Genomic DNA, 25,780 nt, shown 5'->3' on the forward strand with positions numbered 1-25,780 from the left:
ATGTGGTTGATTACGTGTTAGAGTAAAAGTAATATTTGAGTGTGGATTTAAGAATGACTAAAATTACAGATAGAAACAGTCCTGAAACTGAGATTTAAAAAAAAAAAAAAATCTGGTGTGGTCAGGTGGTCTTTAACCTTTGGTTATGATATCCCAGTTAGTTCTGTTGACACACTCTTGCTATCCAACCCCATAATCATTAACACACTTAAAGTCCTAATATCCTACCTAAAGCCAGCTAACGTGGGTGGCCATAAAGGGAAACTGTAAATATTTCTGCTGAATCCATAAAGGTGCGAAACTTGCAGTTGTTTCCAGCAACACCTTCTGTACATCCAACTTCCCTGAAAGTGACAGTTCATTTCTCTGAATGACACGCCTACACAACTCAAGCAATAAAATACCAGCCAGAAGGGGGGAAAAATCACCCATTTCTCGTCGTTTTCACACTTTGTTGTCATTACCTCTGTTGCTAAAATCGAATTTGGTCACTCTGGCCTTGTTGTCGAGATGCGTGAAATTAGAGTAGTGGTTTAACGCAGTCGGTCTCAAAATCCAATCGGGCGTCTTTCCACAGGTCAAGTCACTTTCCGTCAGTGCAACGTTAAACACATATATTACCGTGGTCAATCTGTGGGCTTACCGTTTTGGGCCGAGATGAATGGCAGCATCAAGTTCCCCAGAAGGACTACCGCCAGCATCACTGCGTTAGGATGCATCGTCGGGACTCGATAAGAGTACCAGGGTCTCAGTCGGTCGAATGTGGGAGGAGAGATCGTGCAGGATATTGATCACAAGACCCAGAGAGACGGGCCCAGCATAGCACCGGGTTGTTTAAAAACACTCAACCGAGGATGATTTCAAACAAAACAAACAAACAAAAAAAGAAAAAAAATGTCTGAAGAAATGTCTCCCCGGATTCAAAGACCCTTTAAGGGCTGCAGCGGGTGAAAGGTCCGGGACGAGGCCAGCGGCTCAGGGAAGCCGATCTGCGGCCACAGGCAGCGAAGAAGCCTCTTCGGATTGCAGAGTAGAGGTCTTCGGATGTCAGGGAGATTGTCCACAGTGAGGTTTCAAAGCTTCAGAGATGCGCAGACCGATGCGCATTTGCGCTCCCACGGTCACGGTTCGTTGATTAAAATCAAAGTAGCGCACAAATGATTCCCGACGGCGAATGATGAAGTCGAAACATAAGTCTGTTATCAGCACCGGGCTATTTTTAATACCAAAGGAGGAACAGATGCTGGTAGGACACCAACGGCAGCGACGACAAGCCGCGCGTGCCCAGTGCGCTCACGACAGTGGATGAATTTTGCCTAAACACACACGCACACGCACACACACACACGTATACAATGTATGAAGACGATATCGTTCATGAGCAACTACAGTTATGTGCGTTTTAACATGCTGCCATTTTAATATGGATGTGGGTCCTGCTTGTATTCCAAATATATATATATATATATATATATATATATATATATATATATATATATATATATATAGCTGGATTTCTTATACGAAATGTACTGTATATAATAAATCCAGCTGCAGGTCTGTTTAACTTTCGAGCAGTTTCTCTCATTAGTTTTTATATGATGGGATTGTGGTGATGCTCTTGAGCTCACTGAGGTCATTTATAAATTATGTCATCACATCAGTGGCCTGTGTGCTCTCAAGATGTATATTCCACATCCCCTTGAAAGTTCAATATGGCCTCCTGTAATCCTCTTCTATCTTTAATCTGTGCTGCTGCGTGGGCGACCTCATGTGGCCAGTTGCGGTATATTAATGTCTCTCATTCTTTTAATTGCAAATTTTTTTATGAAAATGCAGAAGCCTATTGCAGTCACTTGTGCGCACGGTTGGTGGGGGGTGTAGATTTTCTGTAATAAGACCATGAAACATATTTTAAAACATATTAGATAACTAAAGGGTTGTCTTTTGTTTCTTTGAATTAATTAGATCACTATATAATTATCACATTTCTATTCACTTTCTCGCTATTAATTTGATTTCTATCAGTTTTTGGGTTTTTTTCTAATAGAAAAGATACTTCCAGGTTTCAATGAAACTTTAGGTACGCTCTCACCTGCAGGAAGAAAAGACAGCATAATAAAGAATAGGATTGCCATTTATCTGACATAATAAACCATCCGCTGCACGGGACACTTTGTCTTTTTACCACAGCTTTTAGACCTTAAAAATGACCAATAGCCAAGATTCTAATGGAGGCTACAGTTGGAGGATTGCAGCCATATCAGGATCTTCATTTTTAACATTACATCAGGTAATTTTTGATTAGGGCACATTGCTAACTTTTATTGTGTAATTTAAAATTGATAAGATGGCAAAGTGCCAGGGGTTTAGAAAAAAAGTAAAATGACAGTGTTAACGTTTCTCTTTGTACCTGTTCTGAAAGAAGAAAGTTCTGATAAAAAAAAAAAAAAAAAAAAAAAAAAATATATATATATATATATATATATATATATATATATATATATATATATATATATATATATATACATACAGATATATATACACACATATAGTCACAAGTTACTATATATCTATATATATAGATATATATCTATATCTATCTATCTATCTATATACATATATATATATATATATATATATATATATATATATATATATATATTCACGTGTGTGTGTGTGTGTGTGTGTATTCTATTCAGAGAGAAAACAGAGCTCTTTTCCTTTAGTATATGCAATATGCTTCTGTAATGAATAAGCCCAAAGAGAAAACTTTTATATATGTTTTAGCTGTATTGTAGTTTTACAAATGAAATTCTCTTTGTGGTTAAATATGGACCGAGTTGTAACATTTCCCCTTTTCTTTTAGTTTTGCTCTAAATGTGGGATTGTAACTTGATCCCTCAGAGTGCCCTTTGTTAAATGGCTGCACATCCAAGCATGTTTTTTCTTTCGTTTTTCAGAACTATTGTAAAAAGTCAGTCTGTGCTCAACAGTAAAACAAACTTCCCTCCACTTTACAGCCCTCCCTCCAGTTTGTCCACGGAAGTCCACATTTAAAATGTAACCCCACCTGAAACCTCAACCAGACCAATCAGCTCGAGAAATGTCAGAGTGCACAGCACACCCTCCTTTGTTCAAAACCAATCAGAGTGGAAGTGTGGCATTTTGCCTGAGGGGAAAACTTAACCCTGGATGAGTTAATTACGCATCACTTAGCTGTTGCCAATGTGTTCACAACGGTGGACCCTCTTTTGGGCTTTTTACAACGATTGACTTCATTCCTCAGTCAATCTAGTATGGAAAGTAGACAACAATGGCTTACCAGGCTGAAGAATGAACTTAGCAACAGTCCTCTGGTATCAAATGTGGCTTTCGGCTTTATTCTCATGGGACTAGAGAAGCTTGTGGAGCTGGAGTTTGAGTGTCCTTGCAGCCCTACATGGAACGGAGTGTTTTCATCAGCGTTCTTCATCATTCCTGCCGTGATGGCCTTCACCTTGATGCTGATCATTCAAGGATGCAAATGTGATACATGGTGCAGGAAAACTGTTTCCCTCTCCAGTTTCGTTCCTGCTATTGTGTGGCTCATTTTGCTGTTCCTCGACGGCCAGTATTTTGCCTGTGCTATGACAGACTGGGAGGGTAGATTTGTACTAGTTGACAAGGCAGCTCCGCAGAAGTGGTGTGAGCCAATTAGCGAGGGAGCTGTCAGCCCACAAGAACTAATGCTCCGCTCGCAGCAGCTGTTTGTGTTTTCTCAGGTGAGTTGAATATTTTCTTGTTTGCAGATGATTGTGTAGGAGGAATGGTGTGAAAACACCTCCTCCCCCGTAGATTATGGTATCCACAGCATATACCCTTTGCCATTACATGTTATAAGCTATGTATATAACTCTTCTAATAGACGTTTTTGTTGAAAAGTATCATTTATTTTGGTATTAACTGGCTTTTATTCTCTTGCACTCAGGTTATAGGCATTGTCCTCCTTATTTTCATCTGTATGGGTCTTGTAGTGTATGTGATCAGAGAAAGCTGCCACCAAGAAGTGGAAATGCACGATGCAGATGTAGCTGAACTCACCGTGGTAAGGATGAGCTCTCTCCGGACCAGGACGTCATGAGTGGATCTACACCGCCCATCGTACCTGCCCTGCTGGCACAGACACTTTGTAAATACCATGAACCAAGTCAAATATCAGTTTTTGTAAATGCTGCATCCCCTCATCCCCCTTGAGAAATTTGGATGCATGTTGCCTTCTAAAAGGTCACCAATGCTGCCATGTGGAACCTGTGACAAATATGGAGATTACTGAAATTAGTTGTTCTGTTCTCTGTATTTTCGGCGGCATTACATACAGGGTTGTGCCAGCATTCATCTGATTTAAGTTATGAAAAGTATGGTTTGAACTTTTATGATTCATGCTTATCCTGTTTTATCTGTTTTGTTTGATTATTAGAACTATTATATCCAAAATTAGATGAGAAAATTAAGCCATTCTCAGGTCTGCCAAGTAAATAGATAACAAGAGATAGATTCCTGTAGTTAAAAGACTGGGAACAGTGGGATATAATCAACTTTGTCCAAAATTAATAACATTAAGCTTTGCCTTCCAGCACACTTATACATGAGGAGAACATCTATTCTATGAGACTATGCCTTGACCAGACACTGCAACAAGCGGAGACTCCTAATAGTTACTGCATGGAACTGCAAATGACTTGTTTCTTCTTATTTTCTTTCCTGTTTTGTCATAAGCAAAAGTAGCTACTTACTGACCTCAGCTTCATATTTACTTCACAGACCTGAAACTGGAATTTTTCTCATCTCAAACAAATAAACCAATTTTTTAAAATGTCACGATGCATCTTTAAAATGATAATTCACTCTGCCATGTCTTATGAAATGCCAGCCAGTGTTACATACATAGTTCATGTTTTTTTAAATAACCAGGAATTTTTGTTTTTTGTTTTCACTATATTTACTCAAGTGGAATCCACCTGGCAGCTAATATTGTCTAACTAATATTAGTTTATTTGTTTTATTGTTTGACGTTTATATTGTGCCAAAATGAAGAAAAATTAAAAAAAAAAAAGATGTTCCAAGACAGATGAAATTTCTGCCTCCCTTTGAGTTGTGAATACCTGAAGACTTATGGTATCAGAGCCCCAATATTTCAGGACAAACAATGTTGTATTTTATTTTATATACATGCTAGACAAGTAGAGATGTAAAACCATGACAATTTGTATTGTAGCTCTAAATATCTATACTAGCACTGACACAAATTCTGAAACAGTACTTCAGTGTGCTTTTTTCTACTGTTTTGTAATAAAAGAATTTATTTATTTGAGTTGAATCTTCTGTGATGGACTGTTGACCTGTCCAGGGTGTACCCTGCCTCCCATACAATGATTGCTGAGCTAAGCTCCAGCTTCCCGCAGCCCTGAATAGGACCAAGTGGTGAGGAAAATGGATGGATGGAGTTAAATCCTCAGGCTTATTAGACAGTCATGGCAAAAAAAAAACAAAAAAAAAAAAACCTCCAGTCTTGGATATTTAAATATCTCTTAAAGTGTGATCTTCCTAGACTTAAAGATAATTTTAACTTTTCTCTGGCAAGAAACTTTTCACAGATTTCTACAGTCATGGGGAAAAAAAAGAGGAGACTGATGTATTAGTGTTGCAATCAAAGCTTTGAAAACTGAAAAAATACAGCAGAATAATTGGAAAGAACAGGATGTTTACCATGGAATGCCAAGGCTGTAGTCTCTTATACGTTCATTTCGTCATGTTTATAAAAATTTATTAAAAAAAAAAAAAAAAAATCCTCTGTGGAGCTTTCAAAAAATTTGGTTTGTTCTGACATGTGTTGTTTTAGACACTGCATATGTGCAAAGTGCTGAAAGTAGAGCTGACGTTGCATGTCCATCCTTTAGGAGTGCTTAATCGAGACTTTCTGTATGGCCCTGAGGACGTTGTCTTTATCCATTCAGGCCCCTTCACCTTTAGACACAGCAGGGCGAGTCAGCCATTGTTAATTTCTCACAACTGTGGCTCAACACTGTTTAACTACTATTGTCTTGTTTTGGGAAGTACTTAGAGCTCCCAGTAGCATCCTCCATTAAAAAGTTTCAGCTGGTATTATAGACCTCATTGGGGGGAAGTAATATATGTGTGTCATTTACCCTCATTTACACTCCTGACTGTTACTGTTGGTGATTAATCTTTCAGTAGCAAGAGTTGTCAAATATTCCTGAACACAGGTGTAGGAAATGAAATTATAATATTCGTAATATTCACAAACATTTTATGAGCCAAGTAAGAAAAAAAAATCCATTAAGATCAAATCTGTAATGCAGATGCATAAACTAAATTTACAAAGTTTTATGTGATACACAAAAGCTAAGAATGAGTTGTCAAATGAATTCAGTGTAGAAAAAAAAAATTCTCCAGGTTAAAAAACACATATAAAGGCTTATAGAAAGCAAAGATTTAAGCTTTACGGTCTAACCTAACACCTGGCTTGTAGCTTTAATCTTTGTGTGTGTTATTGGATATGTTCAAATCCTCACAAGCCGACTGGTTTGGAAAAGATAAGAAGATGAATTCTCATTTCTGTGTCGCCTCTGAGAAAGTATCTAACCATTCAGAAATATAGAATCTTTCTGCCAAAGTCTCAGTGACTTCAAGAAGACATGAAGATCATCAGTGAAACAAAGAGAGAAGACCACACAAAGACAACACATATTTTAATAAATGGGGGCGTGAGTGTGGAATTTTATAGAAGCAAAATTACTCTGCAGTATGTTATTGTACAGGAAGGGTTATATAACTGATAACACGATACAGACCGGCTATACACTGAAATTGTAGTGAATAATACACCTACTATTTCTGTAATCTGCAGTCATGTACAGTACACAATGCCAAGTACAATAATTCCTTTATAAGAGCATTTTTAACATCAGAAAATAATGAGTGGTCTCTTTTCAGTCACGTTTAGTTTTTTTTCTCAGACACACAGAGCATAGACATTTTATCATAAAAGCTGAGGTTCCCAATATAACTATCATGATTACAGCTAAGAAGAGCATCACGTCCACAGAGTGGTAGGAATACCAGGGAAGTCTGTAGGACTCAGTTCTGAGGTGAGCTGCACCTCTGTGTCTCATGACAAACTCTATCCAGAAGAGGGCGTTCTCTAGTGGCTTCATTGGCTGATCTCTGTGCAGCCTGGAGAGTCTTTGCATGTTCAGCCTGTAGGATGGCTCAGAGAGGATTTCATGAATACCTTGGAAGAAAGTTTCCTCATTTATAGAAGAAATATCTAGATTCTTTCCAGCTCCTCTTGCTTCAATTCTAAGTAGATTATCACGCTGGTCAAAAATCAATGGAAGACCCAGTATAGGGACACCATGATACATTGCCTCTTGGACTCCATTTGTTCCTCCATGAGCCACAAACAGTTTTATCTTAGGATGTCCTAAAAGGTCATTCTGCGGCATCCAGTCAACCAGCAAAGTGTTGTTTCCCAGAGTGGTTGGTCTGCTGCCTTTATACCTCCAGATGACTTTTTGGGGCAATTTAGCAAAAGCTGCTGCGATACCATCAGCCAAGTCACATGGAAGTTCTCCAATCAAAGTCCCCAGAGACATGACGATAAATCCATTATCTCCAGAACTCTGCACAAACTCCTCCAAATCTTCAGGAAGTGGTTTTGCAAGTTTACACTGGAACCCTCCCATATACACAACATTAGGCATTGTGGGGCGAGGAAACTCAAACACAAAGTCCACCCTCATGAGCCACAAGTCTGCAGCTTGAAACATGGATATGTAGTCTGTTTCTGTACCCAGATATTTCTTAAGTAAGTCTCTATAATAGGGGTAGATATTCACTGTTATTTGGTATTCATTGAAGGCAAAAACAATTACATTAAGGTCTCTCAAAAAAGGTCATTTTATCAGACAGCTCTGTCCCTGTTAATGGAACATAAGAGAGAGGAGAAGGCGCGATTGAGAAATGGCCCTCACCATGACTGGTCCATCTGACATTAAAAACAAGAGGCAACTTAAGGTAGTGAGCAATTATAATACCCACAGGTATGACAGGGTCTGTCAATATAAGGTCATATTTAGCTTCCTGCATAGACTGTATCAGCTCTTTGGATTCAAAGATCGTTTCAAGAATTTTGCATGACTTAATGTGGAACTCAGAGGCCTTTTCTGCTTGTTCCATCTCCAATTTTAAACGTGTCCAGGCAGACTTTCCTTCCCGCTGGATTTCCAGTAGTTGGGCCACAAATGAACTTATAAAGTCTTCATCAAAACCAGACTCACCCTCAATAGTAATTGAAGTGTAGAACGGGGAGGTTTCTTTGATGTACCAGCTGTCTGTCTGTCGCACCACAGACACTTGATGGCCCCTTGAATGCAGCTCCTCAATAATGACTTTCATGTTCACCCAGTGGCTTCCGTCAACTGGGAACACAAGCACTTTCCCACCAAACACCACTGCTGGACAGAGCCAGCAGAGACATATCCAGAGCCAGGTCAGGTGCATTTTTACACCAAAGCTGGGAAGAAAATGTATAATACCCTTTACATTACATTACAGAGTATATATGTACACACACATACACATACACACACATACATATATATATAAATTAACATTGAAATAATCAGTAGCTCCGGGGCTCTACGTAGCTATCTGAAATTTCTGTTGGCAAAAGATTAAAGATTTGTAACATTTATTTTCTTACCAGCTAGTTTATTCTGGTTTTCCCAATTGTTCTCTGATGTCTGAATGCAGAAAGCGTGCTGGTCTTTCCAGGTTTCACCTCGCACAGGACTTTGCTTTTGCTTTTACACCTTCTTAAATGCACTGGTGATAAGGCAGTACAAAGTTGACAGAGAGCAAATTATCTCACGCAAATAAGTAACAGACTTAAATCTCTGGAAAACAAAGATTCAGGAAACAGCAGGGTTATTCACCTGTGTTATAGATGTTTAATCATATAACAAGTTGACAGTATGAGATAAGTTGTTAATATCTTGGAAACATCACTGTCCTGCAAAAAGTTAAGCACCCATATGGTATGACATGATACAACATACACAGGGTCCATTTAAACTAGTATGATAGTACAGTGGTCTATAATGTTCAACTGTATGTTTTTTTTTAACAATATATTGTTTTTTTTCCAAATACCACACTTCCTATTTGAATTATTTAGAGAACTCAAATGGGGGGAAAAAATATCACCTACTGTCTGGTATTGATATCAGCTGCCTATTTGGGATCCATTGTTCCACTAACTTGGCAGCTTATATGAAACAATGAGTTGTAACAATGCAGAACAGTAACTACTGTTTTTGCTGAAGCGGTGAAGCATGTGATCGTTTTAGAGGACAAAGTTTATAGGAGAGTCTAATTATAGTGTGCCGGACTGTAAGCTAGATAGAACAAGACTTATGTAATACAAATAATATTGTAGCATACAGTAAAAATATAAATAAATAAAGTTCACATAAAACCAGGAAGGAACTGCATAAGGGAATATCATTAAAATGGTTGCTTTGATGTGTTAGTATCAACAAAATGAAAAAAAAATATCTGCCCACATGTCCTACTTAGTCACACTTTTCTTTTCTTTTAAAACACAAGCTAAAGCAGAACCATGCTAACCCGATGAAAAACAAAACCAGAAGCACAGCAGTTGTTAGTAAAAACATTATGACATCAACAGAGTGGTAGGAATACCAGGGAAGTTTGTAGGATTCAGTTCTCAGGTGAGCTGCACCTTTATGTCTCATGACAAACTCTATCCAGAAGAGGGCTCGGTCCAGTGGCTTCATTGGCTGATCTCTGTGCAGCTCTGAGAGTCTTTGCATGTTCATTCGGTAAGAAGGCTTTTTCAGGACTTCCTCTATTGCTTTCTGAAATATGTTGCTGTCCACATCAGAAACATCCAAAACCTGTGCAACACCTTTAGCTCTCAATCTGGAGAGGTTGTCAGCTTGATCAAACACAAAGGGAATACCTACAATTGGAACTCCATGATAAATGGCTTCATAAATCCCATTAGTTCCTCCATGACTTATAAATAGCTTAATGTTTGGATGACCAAGAAGGTCGTTCTGCGGTATCCAGTCAACCAGTAAAGTGTTGTTGCCAAGACAGGAAGGCCTGTCTCCTTTATACCTCCAAATAACTTTTTGGGGTAATTCTGCAAAAGCAGCAGCAAATTCATTTGCTATTTCATGAGGAAGCTCTCCAATCAAAGTCCCCAGAGACATGACAATGAAGCCATGATCTCCAGAACTCTTCACAAACTCCTCAAGATGCTGGGGCAGAGGTTTGGCAGGTTTGCACTGGAACCCTCCCATATATACAACATTAGGCATTGTGGGTCGAGGAAACTCAAACACAAAGTCCACCCGCATGAGCCACAAATCTGCAGCTTGAAACAAAGAAAAGTAGTCCACCTCTGAGCCAAAGTAGCGTCTGGACAGTGCAGAGTAATGTGGTCCAGCAATCTGCTTGTACAGATGCATCCTCATGGTGTAAAAAATCAAGTTTCTCACCCGCTCAAAGAATGTCATTTGATCTGTTAATTCTGAAGGTGGAAGTGGGACATAGGAAAGAGGAGACGGTGCAACTGCAAAATGTGCTTCTCCGTGAACAGTCCAGCGGGTATTGAACACTAATGGCAAGCCAAGGTAGTGCGCCAAGAAAACACCTCCTCCATTAACAGGATCTGTCAAAACTACATCATATTTGGCTTCTCTAAGAGACTTCATTATCTCTGTATTTTCAAATATGTACACGATGACTTCACACATCTTTTTGTGGAATTCAAAGAACTTGTCTTTTAACTTCATGTCTAAAGCAAACCGAGTCCATGCAGAGCCCTTGTTTCGTTTGATTTGAATAAACTCAGAGACAAAGAGGCGAAAAAAATCTTCATTTCCACCAGCAGCAACATCAACTGTGATTGTATTGTAATGTGGAGATATTTCACTAATGTACCAGCTGTCTGCCGCCCGAATGACAGTTACAGTGTGTCCCCTTGAATGCAGTTCCTCTATTAGTACCTTCATGTTTACCCAGTGGCTGCCATCATGTGGGAAAACCAGTATTTTCCCACAGAAGGTGGCTGGAATGATGACAGACAACAGAAAGGTGATAGAAGCCGGTAACAAAAACATCTTCAATTCTTCTCAAATGATGCAGTCTGAAATAAGAACAGAAATGAAAACAAGACAGACTAGTCAGACAGTAATATCTGCCTTTTTCCAGGAAATGTGCACACAAAGGTGGATAGTTAGCAAGCCTCACACAAAGAGCTGTTACAGAGTTTCAGTGAATTGTCTCTTTATTTGTGTGGGAATGTTCCCTCTATTAGGCCTCATGTGGATGTGAGGCTCATGAAGCCCTTTTCACTGGAAATTAAAACGCTTCCTGTTACCAGGAAATACACACACTTTCTGTGTGACTTGTTTCCTTGAGCAGAAATGATTGTGATCTCTGCAACCGTTTTATTTAATTAACAAAGACATCAAGAGTTTCTATGTACTATGAACCATAATCCATCAACCTAATTTCTTATGAACCAAAGTCTCGTAGGTCTGTGGCAGAGTTGATTTATTACAGTATCTTTTCCATGTTAAAAGTGAACTGAAAACAGTAAGAAAGATTGTTCTTTTTCAGCATTTAGCAGTAAACGTTTGTTTTAAATGGTAAAACTGCCTGGTACTTACAGAGTATCTGGCCAGTGAAGAAACAAAGTCAAACCAGACTAACCGACAGCATTACAAAACCACTTCCTCCTTACTTATGTTGCGTTGTGACATTTCCCGTGAGAAGTCCAGTCACAGCAGTGCAGTAAGCCAAAACAGCAGTTAATAATAAAAATATACAGTAAGCATTACCCAGACTATAGAGATGTACATCATGCATTTACCTGTATGTCAAGTACACACGTAGTAAACCTAATTATAGAATATATAATGCTGCAAAATAGGAGTAATCATGAAATATTAGATTTTAACATACAAAAAGCAGATGTTATGTTAAGTCTAAAGTTATCTCCAACTGCATGGCATTACAAATATAAATCTAAAAATAATAGCAAGGTGTACAACTCACTCGGTTGAATCCTGGGTTCATTTGGTGCTCAAAGAGTGAGAGATTCAAATAATGACATATCCCACTCGCAGTTGGAAAGGGGCTGTTTTAGGGTTTTTGTCTAATAAAGGTCAGACATTCATTGAGCCTCAACAATAATGATGAACGCATCATTCAGAGCACAACTTGTAGAAAAGGAAACTCCACCCCTCTTGTTGATTCTGTCCAATGAGTCACATTTGACATTTCAAGTGAAAGCAGCTGCTTGAGCTGCACCTAGACTGGGTGTGCCGTCACACTTATTATATTATTAACCTGTGAAGCAATTTTTTTTTAACATTTGCTCCACAAAATGTACTATCTTTTTTCCCTCCAGATTTATTGTGCAGGTTTTCCACATCTTCCAGTTCTGGCTGTTTTTCACTGAATGCTGTTCCTGTATTGTTCAAAGTTTACTTTTAAAAGACGAACCTACTAAATGAATATAAAAACACAATAAATAAGCACATTCAAAGACTGTGGAGCTCTCTTTCACAGAAGAGGCAGAGCCTGAAGCCTCAACAGGATGGTCCATACAATAGTTGGAGGTGTAAATACAAGCAAGAATTCAAGATACAAGATACAAGGATACTTTATTCATCCCCAAGAGGAAGGTTCAAACACTACCCGTCCAAGATTTTACAGACAAATGTAGAACAATTACACAGAACACAGGTCTGGGAAGTATTTAGGCCATGCAGCCAGCTTAATCCGGCGCCGCCTTTCAGTAGAGTGGAAAGATACAACGTGAGGTTAACATGGGTTGGAGGAAAAAAAAAAGAAGTTTCTCTGTACCACCCTTACAGGGCAGTCTAGAGATTCAACAAAAAAAAACCCTCAAAACAGAAAAAGCACATATTCAGACAATCACAACATAAGGAAAACACATGGGAGGGCATGGTCGGGGTGGGATCTCCCAACTCGCTGTCCATGAGTGGAGGGATAGAACCAGAGAAGACAGGGAAAAATAGGAGAGTGTGTCTGTAAACAGTGAGTGAGTGTGAGTGTGCGTACGTGTGTGCGTTCAGTGAGTGAGTCTGTGATCTATCCCCCAGTTCATTGACAAGTGAGCATTATCTAATTCGAAGAGTAGCACCTTTTGCCAACCAGCAGCTAATCACGCTCTAAAAGTGGCCTGCTGAATTACAATCTATTGATTACAAAAGCCATCAGAAAAAGCCCGGAATTCTAATTCACCACCATGAGCTGAGCAGCTTAACAACAGGATGGATCTTCCCTTTTATATTCACACCTATTGTCTGTGGCACAGACTACGACTCATATGACCAGCCAACATCTTCTTTTCAGTTTCAGTTTTGATGAAAATGAATTCCATCTGAAGTATCTGTGATTTGTCATTAACTGTGAGGATTTGCACCCAGAGTAGTCTGCAGCGTCTGTGGCCCATCAGCTTTGAAGTTCACTGTGTTTTGCTGTCAGAGATGCTCCTGGGCATTTATGGCAGAAATAAACCCCTGTGCTGATGTAGCCTTTTTATCAACTTCAACCTGTCTAGCAATTTTTTTTCTAACTTCTGCAAAACATGACAAGTTATTTTTACCCAGAGATGTCCTGCTTACTTTTTCGTTTTTGAAAATTTTCTTTCTGCAAACCCTTGACATGGCTGTCAAAATCTCAGTACGTAAACAGTTTCCGTCTCACTCTAACCAGCTTGCGCCGTCACTCACCTTTATTCCACCTCTGCATGTCCACATACATTCAATCACAACCATAGCAGTGTCACAACATAATAACGGAGCAGATGTTTCATTAAGTACCTTTCACAAACTGTAGCTTGGACATAAGGACTTAAAAGGTAATTTTACAGAACACTCTCGTGTAGGGCTGTATGGTGATGGGGTGGTTAGCCCCACTGCTTCACAGAAAAAAAGGTTCCTAGTTTAACCCTCAGCTCATGGGAGGGGTCTTGGGAATACCGCAATCCACTGAAACAAGTGAGTATAGCAAATGGATGAATGGCTTGTCCTTTTAATGTACATTTAAAAATAACCTGTGCAGCATACAAGGAAATTAAAATGATATGCTGAGGATCTTATCTGCTTTTATCTTGAAATGTGATTTAAATTGTATTATTAGCTGTGGCTCAGTTTGTCCCACAGAACCCAATGAAAGAATAAATATCTAGGATATTACTTTTTGTCTTATTTTTTTACCCTGACTTGCAAATGTTGGAAATATTTTTCAGACTTAATATGAAATTAATATGTCTTAGTTAATGTATTATAAGGAGGTTTGACTTTGCACATTCTTATACGTAAAGCTCAACAGAAACTTCACACTAATATGCACAAAGGCAGGTGCTTAAAAATATGTAAATCACAAAAAATCCACACCTCAGATAAATGAATAAAACTAGATAAAAAAAAGTAAAGTGTACAAATAATTAGATTCTTATGTTTTATTTTAGTGAGTTAACATCCATTCAAATCTTACAACTTCGAAGATATTAGTACAAGAATGCTTTGGCTGCTCGAGGTCTTCGACTGAGGTTGAAGGTGTAGCAAACAAGTTTGACCGAAACATATCCCCATTTATTTTGCTAAAGGCCTTGAAATTTAGTCTTGTATATATTTGGCAAAATCTTCTAAACAAAAAAACAAATACAATTATAGATTCACTAATCAAATCAAACAGTCATAAGAAAATATAAAAAATGATGAATTATTTATCAGTAGACTAAAACACTGATGCATGAAATGACAAAGTCTTAAAACGTCCATGTACACAAACTGCATCATTACTCTCGTTTGATCTTCTTTTTACAGACTGCTCTGCACAAACATCTTATAAAGAAAACAGTAGTTAGAAGCATGAGCAGCACAGCTCCAGTCAGGAACAGAAATACATCTACAGAGTGGTAGGAATACCAGGACATGCTGTATGACTGAGCTTTCAGGTGAGCTGCACCTTTGTGTCTCATGACAAACTCTATCCAGAAGAGGGCGGTGTCTATGGGTGTCATTGGCTGATCTCTGTGCAGCCTGGAGAGTCTCTGCATGTTCATCCTGTAGGACGGCTCATTCAGAACTTCTTTTATGGCCTTCAGGAAGTTGTCATCTTTGTCAACTGTGGCTATAGAAAGAATCTTCGCTCCTCCTCTTGCTTGCAGACGGAGCAGGTTGTCATATTGGTCAAAAAACAGCGGCAGACCCACAACTGGGACTGCGTGATAAATTGCCTCTTGGACTCCATTTGTTCCTCCATGAGCCACAAACAGTTTTATCTTTGGATGTCCTAAAAGGTCATTTTGTGGCATCCAGTCAACCAGTAAAGTGTTGTTGCCCAGAGTGGTGGGTCTTTTACCTTTATACCTCCAGATGACTTTCTGTGGTAACTCAGCAAAAGCTGCAGCGATGTAATTTGCCAGGTCATCAGGGAGGTCATCCACAAAAGTCCCCAGAGACATGATGATGAATCCATGATCTCCAGAACTCTGCACAAACTTCTCCAAATCTTCAGGAAGTGGTTTTGCGGGTTTACACTGGAACCCTCCCATGTACACAACATTAGGCATTGTGGGGCGTGGGAAGTCAAACACAAAGTCCACCCTCATCAACCATATTTCTGCATCAATCTTCATTTGATGAAAATCATGGCCAGGACCAAGATATTTGTCACACAATGGCTGATACACCTGTTTAACCACTTGGCTGCCTTGTATTTGGGTTGTCAGATATAAAAACATGTTTTTCACTCTCTGAAAAAAAGTCATCTTATCTGTGTTGCCAGAACCAACAAAGGGAATATAAGATATGGGTGAAGGAGCAATAGCAAAATGTGCCTCTTCTGGTATTAACCAGCGAACATTATAAACCAAAGGGAGCTTCAGGTAATTGGCCAGAATAACGCCACTACCCCAGCAGGGGTCAGTGAGCACCAGGTCAAACTTACTCTCATTCAAAGTTTTTATTAAGTCTGTGTCATCCAGAATGGCTGAAGCAAATTCTCCAACAGCACTGTGAGCTTCAACAAATGTGCCAAGCATTCCTATATTTGACCAGAGAAAACTTATCAAGGGAAGAGCCCCTCGTTCAAATTTCATGAGTTCAGATAAAATTTTCTTAATGAAGGTCTTGTCTATGGCTCTCTCCACAGGAACTGTGTAGCTCTTGTAATAATCAGAGTTAGCCTTGATGTACCAGCTTTTCGTGGAACGCACAATTGTGATGTTGTGTCCTCTGGAGTGCAACACTTTAAGCAGAATATCCATGTTTACCCAGTGGCTGCCTTCTGCAGGTAAAACCAAGATGTTGCCCCCTTGGCTGCATCTAGGAATAAGAAAGAGGAATAGCAAGGTGCTGCAGCAAATGATCAGTCTCATCTGAAAAAGAAGAAATAAACAGCTGACGAACAATGAAAATGTTTCTAATACTTTAAATGTATATAGTGATCATATCAAAGTAATTACAATAAAACAACATATTTAATAAGGGAGCATTGTAAACCACAAGATTTCAAATGTATTTCTTAGATATGAATGTAAACATTGACTGAAAGAGTTGATAGTTTACAGAAGATTTGATCACAGCTGCAGGATTGGAATTTGACACTTAATCAGGTTAACGTTGATAAGAAACAAGTTGGTTTGAAAACATTTCATTTCAGTAAATTTATCTCAACAGCAAGAGGAAAAATCATATTGTTTTTTTGCCAAAGTGTGAATGATCATGAGTTCAAATTGCATAAAACTATATACTATAACAATATTTAAGTTATTGATTAGGACTTAATATGAACTGACATATCAATCAGTTGCTTTTATATCATGGGTGCAAGATATGGAGCAACACTGTTGCAGAGGACTCCTCTCTGAGCAAACATTTTTAAACGGCATGTTGGGGATGAATGTGCTGCCAGTGCCATCATTGTACTATTAAAAGGTTTTATTTTGATTATTGTTTACTATTTTTAGACCCTTTTTACTGTAAAATGGCTGCTGTGATTGTTCTTGAACCACACAAACCATCGATGCCACAAAATATCAGCATTTGTCTTTGTTAAATCCATTTTCATCTTAATCTTGTCTACGTACATCTGAACAGACACTAAACTTGTATGACAAATATGTTGCCTGATATCTTTAAAAAACACAAAAATAAACTTTGCCCATTCATACTTATATAATTACCCATAGTTGCACCCACTCCATCCCAGTTCAGTTTGAAAAGATAAGATAGCTTAAAATGTACAAATAAGTTGCATATTACAACATGCAAAGAGCTCTTTTAGTTTAACACACAGAAATTCTACTTACTGTGTTCACTTTTTGTTTGAAAGAAACAAAAATGATATTGTTACACTGACTGATGTGTGTAATGCTGGCTCCTCATGATCCAGATGTACGAAAAACATCAGATTGTAAGTGAATCATAATAAAGCGTGCCCTAAAGCCTGGTGAACCTTAGAAGGATAATGAAAAGACTTAGGATAACAAATCAGTCTGTGTGCTAAGAGCATTGATAACAAGTTTAATGATTGACTAAATGCAGTGAAATATACTCATAAAGGGTGTGTTTAATTCAAAATACATTTTCCTTCGAGCTGAGGAACTCAGTCTAAACTACATCAAACAACATGCTCAGTGAGTGATGGTTAAGTTAGACTGGCAATAGTGCATTAGAAATGTTATTATCTTTGTTCATAAGTTTAATTTTTATTTAAAAATGACTTTTTACCACTTCTCCACTAATGACTACAAGGCAACATAATAGAGAATACAAGGAGAATACATTTTGCAATCTTTATGGATCACAGCTGAATTTTTATTTCAATTCAGTCAGTGTAAGTGTGGCCATTGCAAACTAATTATGATTGAACAACATATTTTATCATGGCTCCAGGGTAAGGACTGGACATCTCAGCAGAGGAGAGCTTATTAAAAAACATGATGGTTTGAAAAACACATACGCCATGTGTTCAATAAGGGTCTGTCTGTAGCAAAAGAAGGAAAAGGTCCACTCCACTACAAAGAAAAGTTTCATCAAGGGAAATAGTTTTGTTTTGTTTTTTTTATTATTATTATTATTATTATTATTATTATTATATAAAGATAAAAAAATATATAGTTGCTGGGTAGCATATAATAACAATATAATAATAACAGATTAGCTTCATATTGCGCTTATCTGCTGACGGCACTCAAAGTGCTCACACTGAATTAATTATTCATTTATCCATACTTGGTGGTGTTGGTAAGCTTCATGCGTAGCCACAGCTGCCCTGCACCAGACTGATAGAAATGTGCAGCCAATCCACAACGCAGGCCTGTCTGGTCCAGCATCAAAAATCCATGCATATTCATGCACCAGTGATGCACACACTGGAGACAAGTGGGTGAGTGAAGTGTTTGCCCAAATACGAAACCACGGATAAGGGGGGTTCCTTGGTTTTAAACAGCCAACCTTTTTGGTCAGTTGTCCCGCTCTTCCACCTGAGCCACTGTGGGCCCACACAAGATTTTATCATGACGAGTGGATTAGGAACAGTTGTTACACTGTAAGAGAGGACTGCTTTCACAGCAGTCATTCTGACATTAAATATCGGTGATGAAGGTATCACTTATTGCATCATCATGCGTTTTAGATTCAACGCCTGAACTATAGTGGTTATTTATCACACTCAGAAACTTTTTCATGTAAATAAGACAGCTGTGATAGTTCCTGCACTGCATAGACCAGTAGCATCAATGAAAACATAAATATGTGTCTCTGTTAGATTAATTTTTATTATAAAATTTTCTCCATGGTAGATCGGAACCAACACTAAATTTGAACAAAGAAATGTACTATCAGTCAAATTTTTTTCTTTTAAATAAGATTTCAAGGTCTCATTGTTTTATCAAAAAAAATTTACAAATAAATCACTAAATCAATTTAAAAAGGAACGTATTTTAGTATAGAGGAATAAGAGTGTTATTAAGAAATAATCATGATTAAATAATCACTTAAATGTGTCATTAATTGATTCAGTCAATAAATATATAATTGAATAATCACTTAAATATACACTAATGAATTAAATTGGAATTATATAAACCATTAAATAATTACTTACAATCATCATTCATTTAATCAGGAAATTTATTATTAATTAATTACTTAAACATTTCAATAAATTAAAATTGGAATTAAATACCAATATGTGTTATTAAATGTAATCTAAAAGATATGACAGTCTTGCTTTAACTTCTCTGTTGGCAGAAAAAAGAAGATGACTTAAAATCTACTAAAAGCTTTTTTCTTTAGGGAATAATGTGTAAAGCTCCAGTCCTCGAGGGCTGGTATCCTGCAGATTTCTGTTGTCTCCAAGCTCCAACACACCTGACCAAAATGAATAAATAGGTTGACAAGAAGCTGCTGGATCCATTTGATTTGAATCAGGCGTGTTGATGCAGGGAAACAACAAAAACATGGCGGATACCGGCTCTCGAGGACTGGAGTTCAACACCCACACAGTGAAGTTCTACGTACCGTGTTCAGTCAATGTCACCAGAAGGGAAGAGTCACTGCGTTACAAGACTGTGTGGAATGCCAATACCTCAAAGTCCAGATAAATGAGCAAAAAAAGATAAGCAACCTAACCATAAATAAGTATGCCCTATAACCTGGTGAACCATGCAAGAAACAGTTAAAGGTACAAGGATAAAAAAAAAAATCAATCTGTGTGCAAAGAATGGTGATAAGTTTAATGATTGACTGAGTGCAATAACTTTTACTCTCAATAGGTGTGTTTAAAGCTACATTAGCCACGGTGCATTACAAATACTTTGTCATTCAAACTTTTTATCTCTATTCAAACCTGACTCTTCATTATAACAAGATGAGAGGAAAATAAGATGCTGTTTGCCACTTTGCAATGACTAAAGGGCAGCATAAGTGGGAATACATGAAGAATGCAGTTTAATTCAGAAAATGTCATTTGGAGTGTATTTGCACTTATTGTGATCTTCCAGTTTATGCTCAAGGATAATATAATCGCTATTATTAGATGTGTGTAGAGATGCAAAACAACTATCAGTTCATTATGAGTTAGCATCACACTGTGATTAATACAAGTTGTAATAATTATCTTTAGAAAGATAAATATAAAAAAATAGTGACTAAGAAGGGATGTTAACACAAGAGAGGTGGGGGGGGGGGGGGGGGGGGGGGGCAAGGCCTGGAAAAGAACAATCTGCATTCTTAAAAATGAGCTGTTGTCAAAGAAAATGTGATGTTCTTAAATATAATCATATGAGAATATTATAAGGATTAGATGATTACTGCTAAGTTTAGTAGGGAAAAAAATTAAGCTGATGAAGTAATGTGCAGGCCAAAGTACTTTATAAATCAAAACCCTTTAAATATGAAACACAGCTGAGTATTGATTCAACAACCAGAGAGTAGAAATTATTACAATAAGTTTAATTGTTCCTATGATGTAGAAAGCCCCAAAATCTATTCAGTACTTAGAGATAAGTGACCAAAAATCATGAAATGATTAGAAGGGTAGAAGAAAAGAAGAACATTTAAGTATGAAATCCAAAAAAAACTAAGAAACTGTGAAAATATGGAATTTAATCACAAAATCTAATAATGTGCATGATATTAATCACTTGAATAATTACTCATGTTAAGCAATACAAATACAGAGTTGATGTTAGCAAACAGGACTGAGGAAACGTGGTTCTTGGTTGATGAGATCAAAATCCGATATTCAGAATAGTGTGTCTACTTTCTTGTTAAGTTTCATTCAGCTAACAATCCCATTGAGGTACTTTGAGTAGGTATTTATGGAGATCTTCCATGCACACCATCGGTTGCCATGAGACAGTAATATGTGCTGATATTTAACTAAATATTTACTTAATACTGAAAGTTAAAATGAATAAGTTGATTAAATAATTGATAACAATTTTACTTTTCTACAACTTATCTTTTTCATATGTCTTTGAAAACACCCTTATACACAAAAGTAGGAGCACAGTAAAAATATTTAATCACACAAAAACACAAGTAACACTTTTGTCATAAATGTGTATGGATTCAATAACCAAGAAGATTAGAAATGATCATATGAAGTAAACCCTTCCCAATGTTACCATCCAAATATAAACGTGCAAACATCGACCGTATCAAACTCTAGTGACACAAATACTAGAGAAGAATAAAATGCAGTCAGTTTACAAGCTGAGATGAATAACATGTGAATTATATAAAAAACAAAACATCAAGAAAAGAGCTAATGAATATGAAAATTGATTAATTAAAATCTAGAATTTTGTAGGCTAGATCATGTAAATCCCTTAAATCATTAGTCCTGTTTTACCTTCTTTCTACAGACTACTCTACACAAACATCTTATAAAGAAAACAGTAGTTAGAAGCATGAGCAGCACAGCTCCAGTCAGGAACAGAAATACATCTACAGAGTGGTAGGAATACCAGGACATGCTGTATGACTGAGCTTTCAGGTGAGCTGCACCTTTGTGTCTCATGACAAACTCTATCCAGAAGAGGGCGGTGTCTATGGGTGTCATTGGCTGATCTCTGTGCAGCCTGGAGAGTCTCTGCATGTTCATCCTGTAGGATGGCTCATTCAGAACTTCTTTTATGGCCTTCAGGAAGTTGTCATCTTTGTCAACTGTGGATGTGGAGAGGATCTTTGCTGCTCCTCTTACCTCCAGACGGAGCAGGTTGTCATATTGATCAAAAAACAGCGGCAGACCCACAACTGGGACTGCGTGATACATGGCTTCAAAGATTCCATTTGTTCCTCCATGAGCCACAAACAGTTTTATCTTTGGATGTCCTAAAAGGTCATTTTGTGGCATCCAGTCAACCAGTAAAGTGTTGTTGCCCAGAGTGGTGGGTCTTTTACCTTTATACCTCCAGATGACTTTCTGTGGTAACTCAGCAAAAGCTGCAGCGATGTAATTTGCCAGGTCATCAGGGAGGTCATCCACAAAAGTCCCCAGAGACATGATGATGAATCCATGATCTCCAGAACTCTGCACAAACTCCTCCAAATCTTCAGGAAGTGGTTTTGCGGGTTTACACTGGAACCCTCCCATGTACACAACATTAGGCATTGTGGGGCGTGGGAAGTCAAACACAAAGTCCACCCTCATCAACCAGATATCTGCATCAATCTTCAGCTGATCAAAGTCGTGACCAGGTCCAAGATATTTGTCACACAATGGTTGGTATATTTGCTGAGTTACCACAATATCATATATTAGGACTATGAAATATATAAAGATGTTTTTCATTCTTTGTAAAAATGTCATCTTATCAGTGCTGCCAGATCCTGTCATAGGAATATAAGATATGGGTGAAGGAGCAATAGCAAAATGAGCTTCTGTCGTTACCATCCAACGAACATTATAAACCAAAGGAAGGTTCAAATATTTTGCCAAAAAAACTCCACCACTCCAACAAGGGTCAGTGAGCACTAGATCAAACTTCCTGTCATTCAAGGTTCTCATCAGCTTTGTGTTGTCCAAGATAGCTGAGACAAATTCCCCCACAGCACTGTGAATTTCAATAAATATGTTGAACATGCCTATAGTTGCACCGAGAAAAGTCGTTAATGGGAGTGCCCCTCGTTCATAACTGATTATGTCAGATACTAAATTTGTCAAAAAACTCTGATCTGCAGCTTTCTCTACTGGAACTGTGAAGGTTTTGCAATAAGAGGAATTATCCCTAATGTACCAGCTTTTGTTGGTGCGCACAATTGTTATGTTGTGTCCTCTGGCGTGCAGAGCTTTAAGCAGAATCTCCATGTTTACCCAGTGGCTGCCTTCCGTTGGAAAAACCAAGATGTTGCGGCCTTGACAAGCTTGGGGGAGGAAGAGGAGGAGCATCAAGGTGCTGCAGCAAACTATCAGCTTCTAAAATAGATAAAATCCACAGTGAACTGACACATGTAAACCAAATGTTTCAACGTTCCTATGTGTAGCTGTCATTACTAAACAAGATCTTTTTTTTTTTTTAAGAATGTAATTTCATACCACATACAATATATTTACTATCACCACTCAATTATACATTTTTTTAGTGCTTTCAAATAACCAGCCACTTAAAAGTAGTTTTGATTAAAAGCTCTTCACATTTTCTGTAGGTTCTTGGCTGCTTTCTGCAATTTTCAGTGAAGGACTTATCATTGTTGTACCAATGTGGGATCATGATAGAAAGAGAGAGAGAAACAAAAGACATCCCACGTCAGACAGCGTTGGAGTGTTTTTCCGGAAGTCTGGATGTGTATTTTCACAGAATACTGAAACATAGACAGAAAGCTTGTCTAACAGTCTGTGCAACAATTAAGATGATCATAGCAAATGTTGGTGTTAGAAGTGTAAAAACTTCAAAACAGTTATCCCTTAAAAGCTGCTATTTTTTTTCTATTTGCACATGTCACTACAAGTTGCCAGACCTTTTCTGTTTTCCTGTATGCTGGGTAGAGATATGAGGCATTGCTCCAGACTTTTCCACAATAATGTGTTTTTCCTGAAAAACATGCCTAAACAAAGCCGATTTAATACAGTGATATACGTGTGAATAAGACGCACGGGGGTCGAAGTGAATCCTAATCACAGACTTATTCTACCATTTAAATCGCTTTTTGCTTGTTGATCAAACAAAATTAAGACGCATCCATTACATTGCGCAATCGACATAACGTGCTGATATGCTATTTTTAACAACGGGATTTCAACTTACTGTGGTCATCTTTTTTTTTTTTTTTTTTTTTTTTTTACAAAATCGCCGTTTTTTTTTTTTAAAAAAAAAAAAGACGATTGTTGTGCGCAGCGAGAAGCAGCCCACCCTGGAGATACTTTTCCGGATTTCTGGGAACCAGAGGGGAGGAACTGGGCCACCATTCACCATGCATGAGCTCCGCTGGGCTCTGCAAGCCAACGGCTTTTACCGACCAATCCGCGTGCGAAGAGCAGTGATAATACAAATTCATTATGTTGGGATGAAAGGGTATTTGTATTGTCGTTTAGTCTTCAATTACCCTGTCTTCACAGGCAAAATTAGTAATCATGCAGCATAGTGTAGTGCCTTTGTCTACTGCTGCTACATTAGGATGATTATTGCTTTCATTATCATTTAGGGCAGAACCCAAACAACCAAATGGTTACACAGCAGGGCTATACATGGATTTCTTTTTAGTAGGCTTATGAAGTCTTTTTTAAAGTAATTTAATATTCAAAAGGTGTTTTCAAAGGCGTGGGAAGCTCTACAGTATACTATTGTGATTAGGAGATGTTGTGGGATTAGCAAATCAAAAGGATCAAAATTCAAAGTGCTTTTCAGAGACAGTGAAACATCAGGAAATAAGAAGCATAATTAGAAAGGAAAGAACATCAGATGATAAAAGTCCGTTAAATACATGATCACGTTTAAAATTCAAGCTTGAAAGAAACAGTGCAGATTTTGACATTTAAATAAATATAATTCAAACGCAGAAGTTGTGTTTTTAACCTGGATTTAAACAAACCTCATCCGATCTGAGGATTTCTGGGAGTCTGTTCCACACATGTGGAGAATAGAAGCTGAATGCAGTGTCTCACCTGTCTAGTTCTGACTTTGGGAACTGAGAAAAAGACCAGGTCCAGATGACTTGTGAGGTTTGGTTAAAGTCAGTGATTTACTTTTGGTCCTAAAACATTTGAAGCTATATAGACCAACAACAGAACTTTAAAGTGTCTGACAGACAAGCCGCCATGCAGGGTAAGACCTGCGATCTGGCTGACGTGGTCCACGTTTATGGTCTTGATAGGACTTGAGAAGCAGAGTTCTGAATGAGCTGCAGGTAGGTAGGTCTGTAAAGACACTGTTACAGTAATCAAGTCAACTAAAGCTGAAAGCACTGACTAGATTGTCCAGGTCTGTTTTACCATTGATATATTCTTAAGATGTATTTGTGATGCATTTGTGTGTTTTTAAATGAGTAGACCTGTCATTTACCTCATAAGTCAAAGTTTCTTATGTAGACATAACTTTTTTTTTTTCATTTAAGCTAAACTTTAAATAAATTTAAACTTGAGTTTTGTTAGCATTTGATGTATAACTCTCCATAATTGTATCCCCCACATTGTGGTTAGATTGTGCTTATATTTTTATTACACCAACTGAGATTGTGTGTATTTCATTCAAGTCAAATCTTATTTTAGTCACAGACTTTTCTAAATAGAAACTCCGTGGAGTGTGACGGGGCATAGCTGAACAAAAGAAAATGAGATTTTTGCCTCATACAGTTTAATAATGCATGGAAGTGCTTTTGCAAAGACATGTTGGAAAAAAATATCAAAGTGCTAAATGTTAGATGGTGAGAAGCAACCTTGAGATAAAAGCTGGTGTATAGCTGGACGTGTGTGTGAGTGAGCTGGAAAATATCCCAACATGAAAATGTATGTAATCTTAATTACTCAATGCAGAGAACAAGCACAACTGAAAATGTTGCATGAGCATGCTCTTATGCTACTTGTTGTATTTTGCAGTGAGTAGCATCGGATGTGGATGAAGGTAATCATCTGCAAACAGGCGTGAAAAGGGGGAGGGAGGGGTGCAATGAGAAGGACAGGGATGCAGCTTGCT

At 37.9% G+C, this 25,780-nt stretch overlaps 4 protein-coding genes across 4 annotated transcripts in view; all 4 read right to left on the reverse strand.

The window, feature by feature from the left end:
- Positions 1 to 1,087, reverse strand: part of nptnb (neuroplastin b) — a 40,387-nt gene extending 39,300 nt beyond the window's left edge. The window contains exon 1 of the mRNA XM_079239886.1: positions 644 to 1,087. Within this exon, the coding sequence (XP_079096012.1) occupies positions 644 to 719 (76 nt within the window). The 5' untranslated portion in view covers positions 720 to 1,087. The remainder of the gene's footprint in view (positions 1 to 643) is intronic.
- Positions 1,088 to 6,992: 5,905 nt separating this feature from the next.
- Positions 6,993 to 8,547, reverse strand: LOC306756149 (UDP-glucuronosyltransferase 2A1-like; the record flags this gene model as incomplete). The annotated part of the gene is given in 2 exon segments (XM_079240820.1): positions 6,993 to 7,944; positions 7,946 to 8,547. Coding segments are annotated over 2 exon segments (1,467 nt in total). The 5' UTR covers positions 8,461 to 8,547.
- On the reverse strand, positions 8,480 to 22,734 carry LOC306770174 (UDP-glucuronosyltransferase 2A1-like; the record flags this gene model as incomplete). Its single annotated transcript, XM_079259000.1, has 3 exons — positions 8,480 to 8,578; positions 9,747 to 9,808; positions 21,657 to 22,734. 3 exons carry the CDS (start codon positions 22,732 to 22,734, stop codon positions 8,480 to 8,482), a joined length of 1,239 nt encoding a protein of 412 aa, XP_079115126.1.
- On the reverse strand, positions 14,933 to 16,516 carry LOC306757921 (UDP-glucuronosyltransferase 2C1-like; the record flags this gene model as incomplete). The annotated part of the gene is made up of 1 exon (XM_079243111.1): positions 14,933 to 16,516. The coding sequence occupies one exon, from the start codon at positions 16,514 to 16,516 to the stop codon at positions 14,933 to 14,935; it is 1,584 nt and encodes a 527-aa protein (XP_079099237.1).
- Positions 22,735 to 25,780: the final 3,046 nt, after the last annotated feature.

This window comes from Telmatherina bonti (genome assembly GCF_933228915.1).
Source record: "Telmatherina bonti genome assembly, chromosome: 1".
Classification (NCBI taxonomy): Eukaryota; Metazoa; Chordata; class Actinopteri; order Atheriniformes; family Telmatherinidae; genus Telmatherina; species Telmatherina bonti.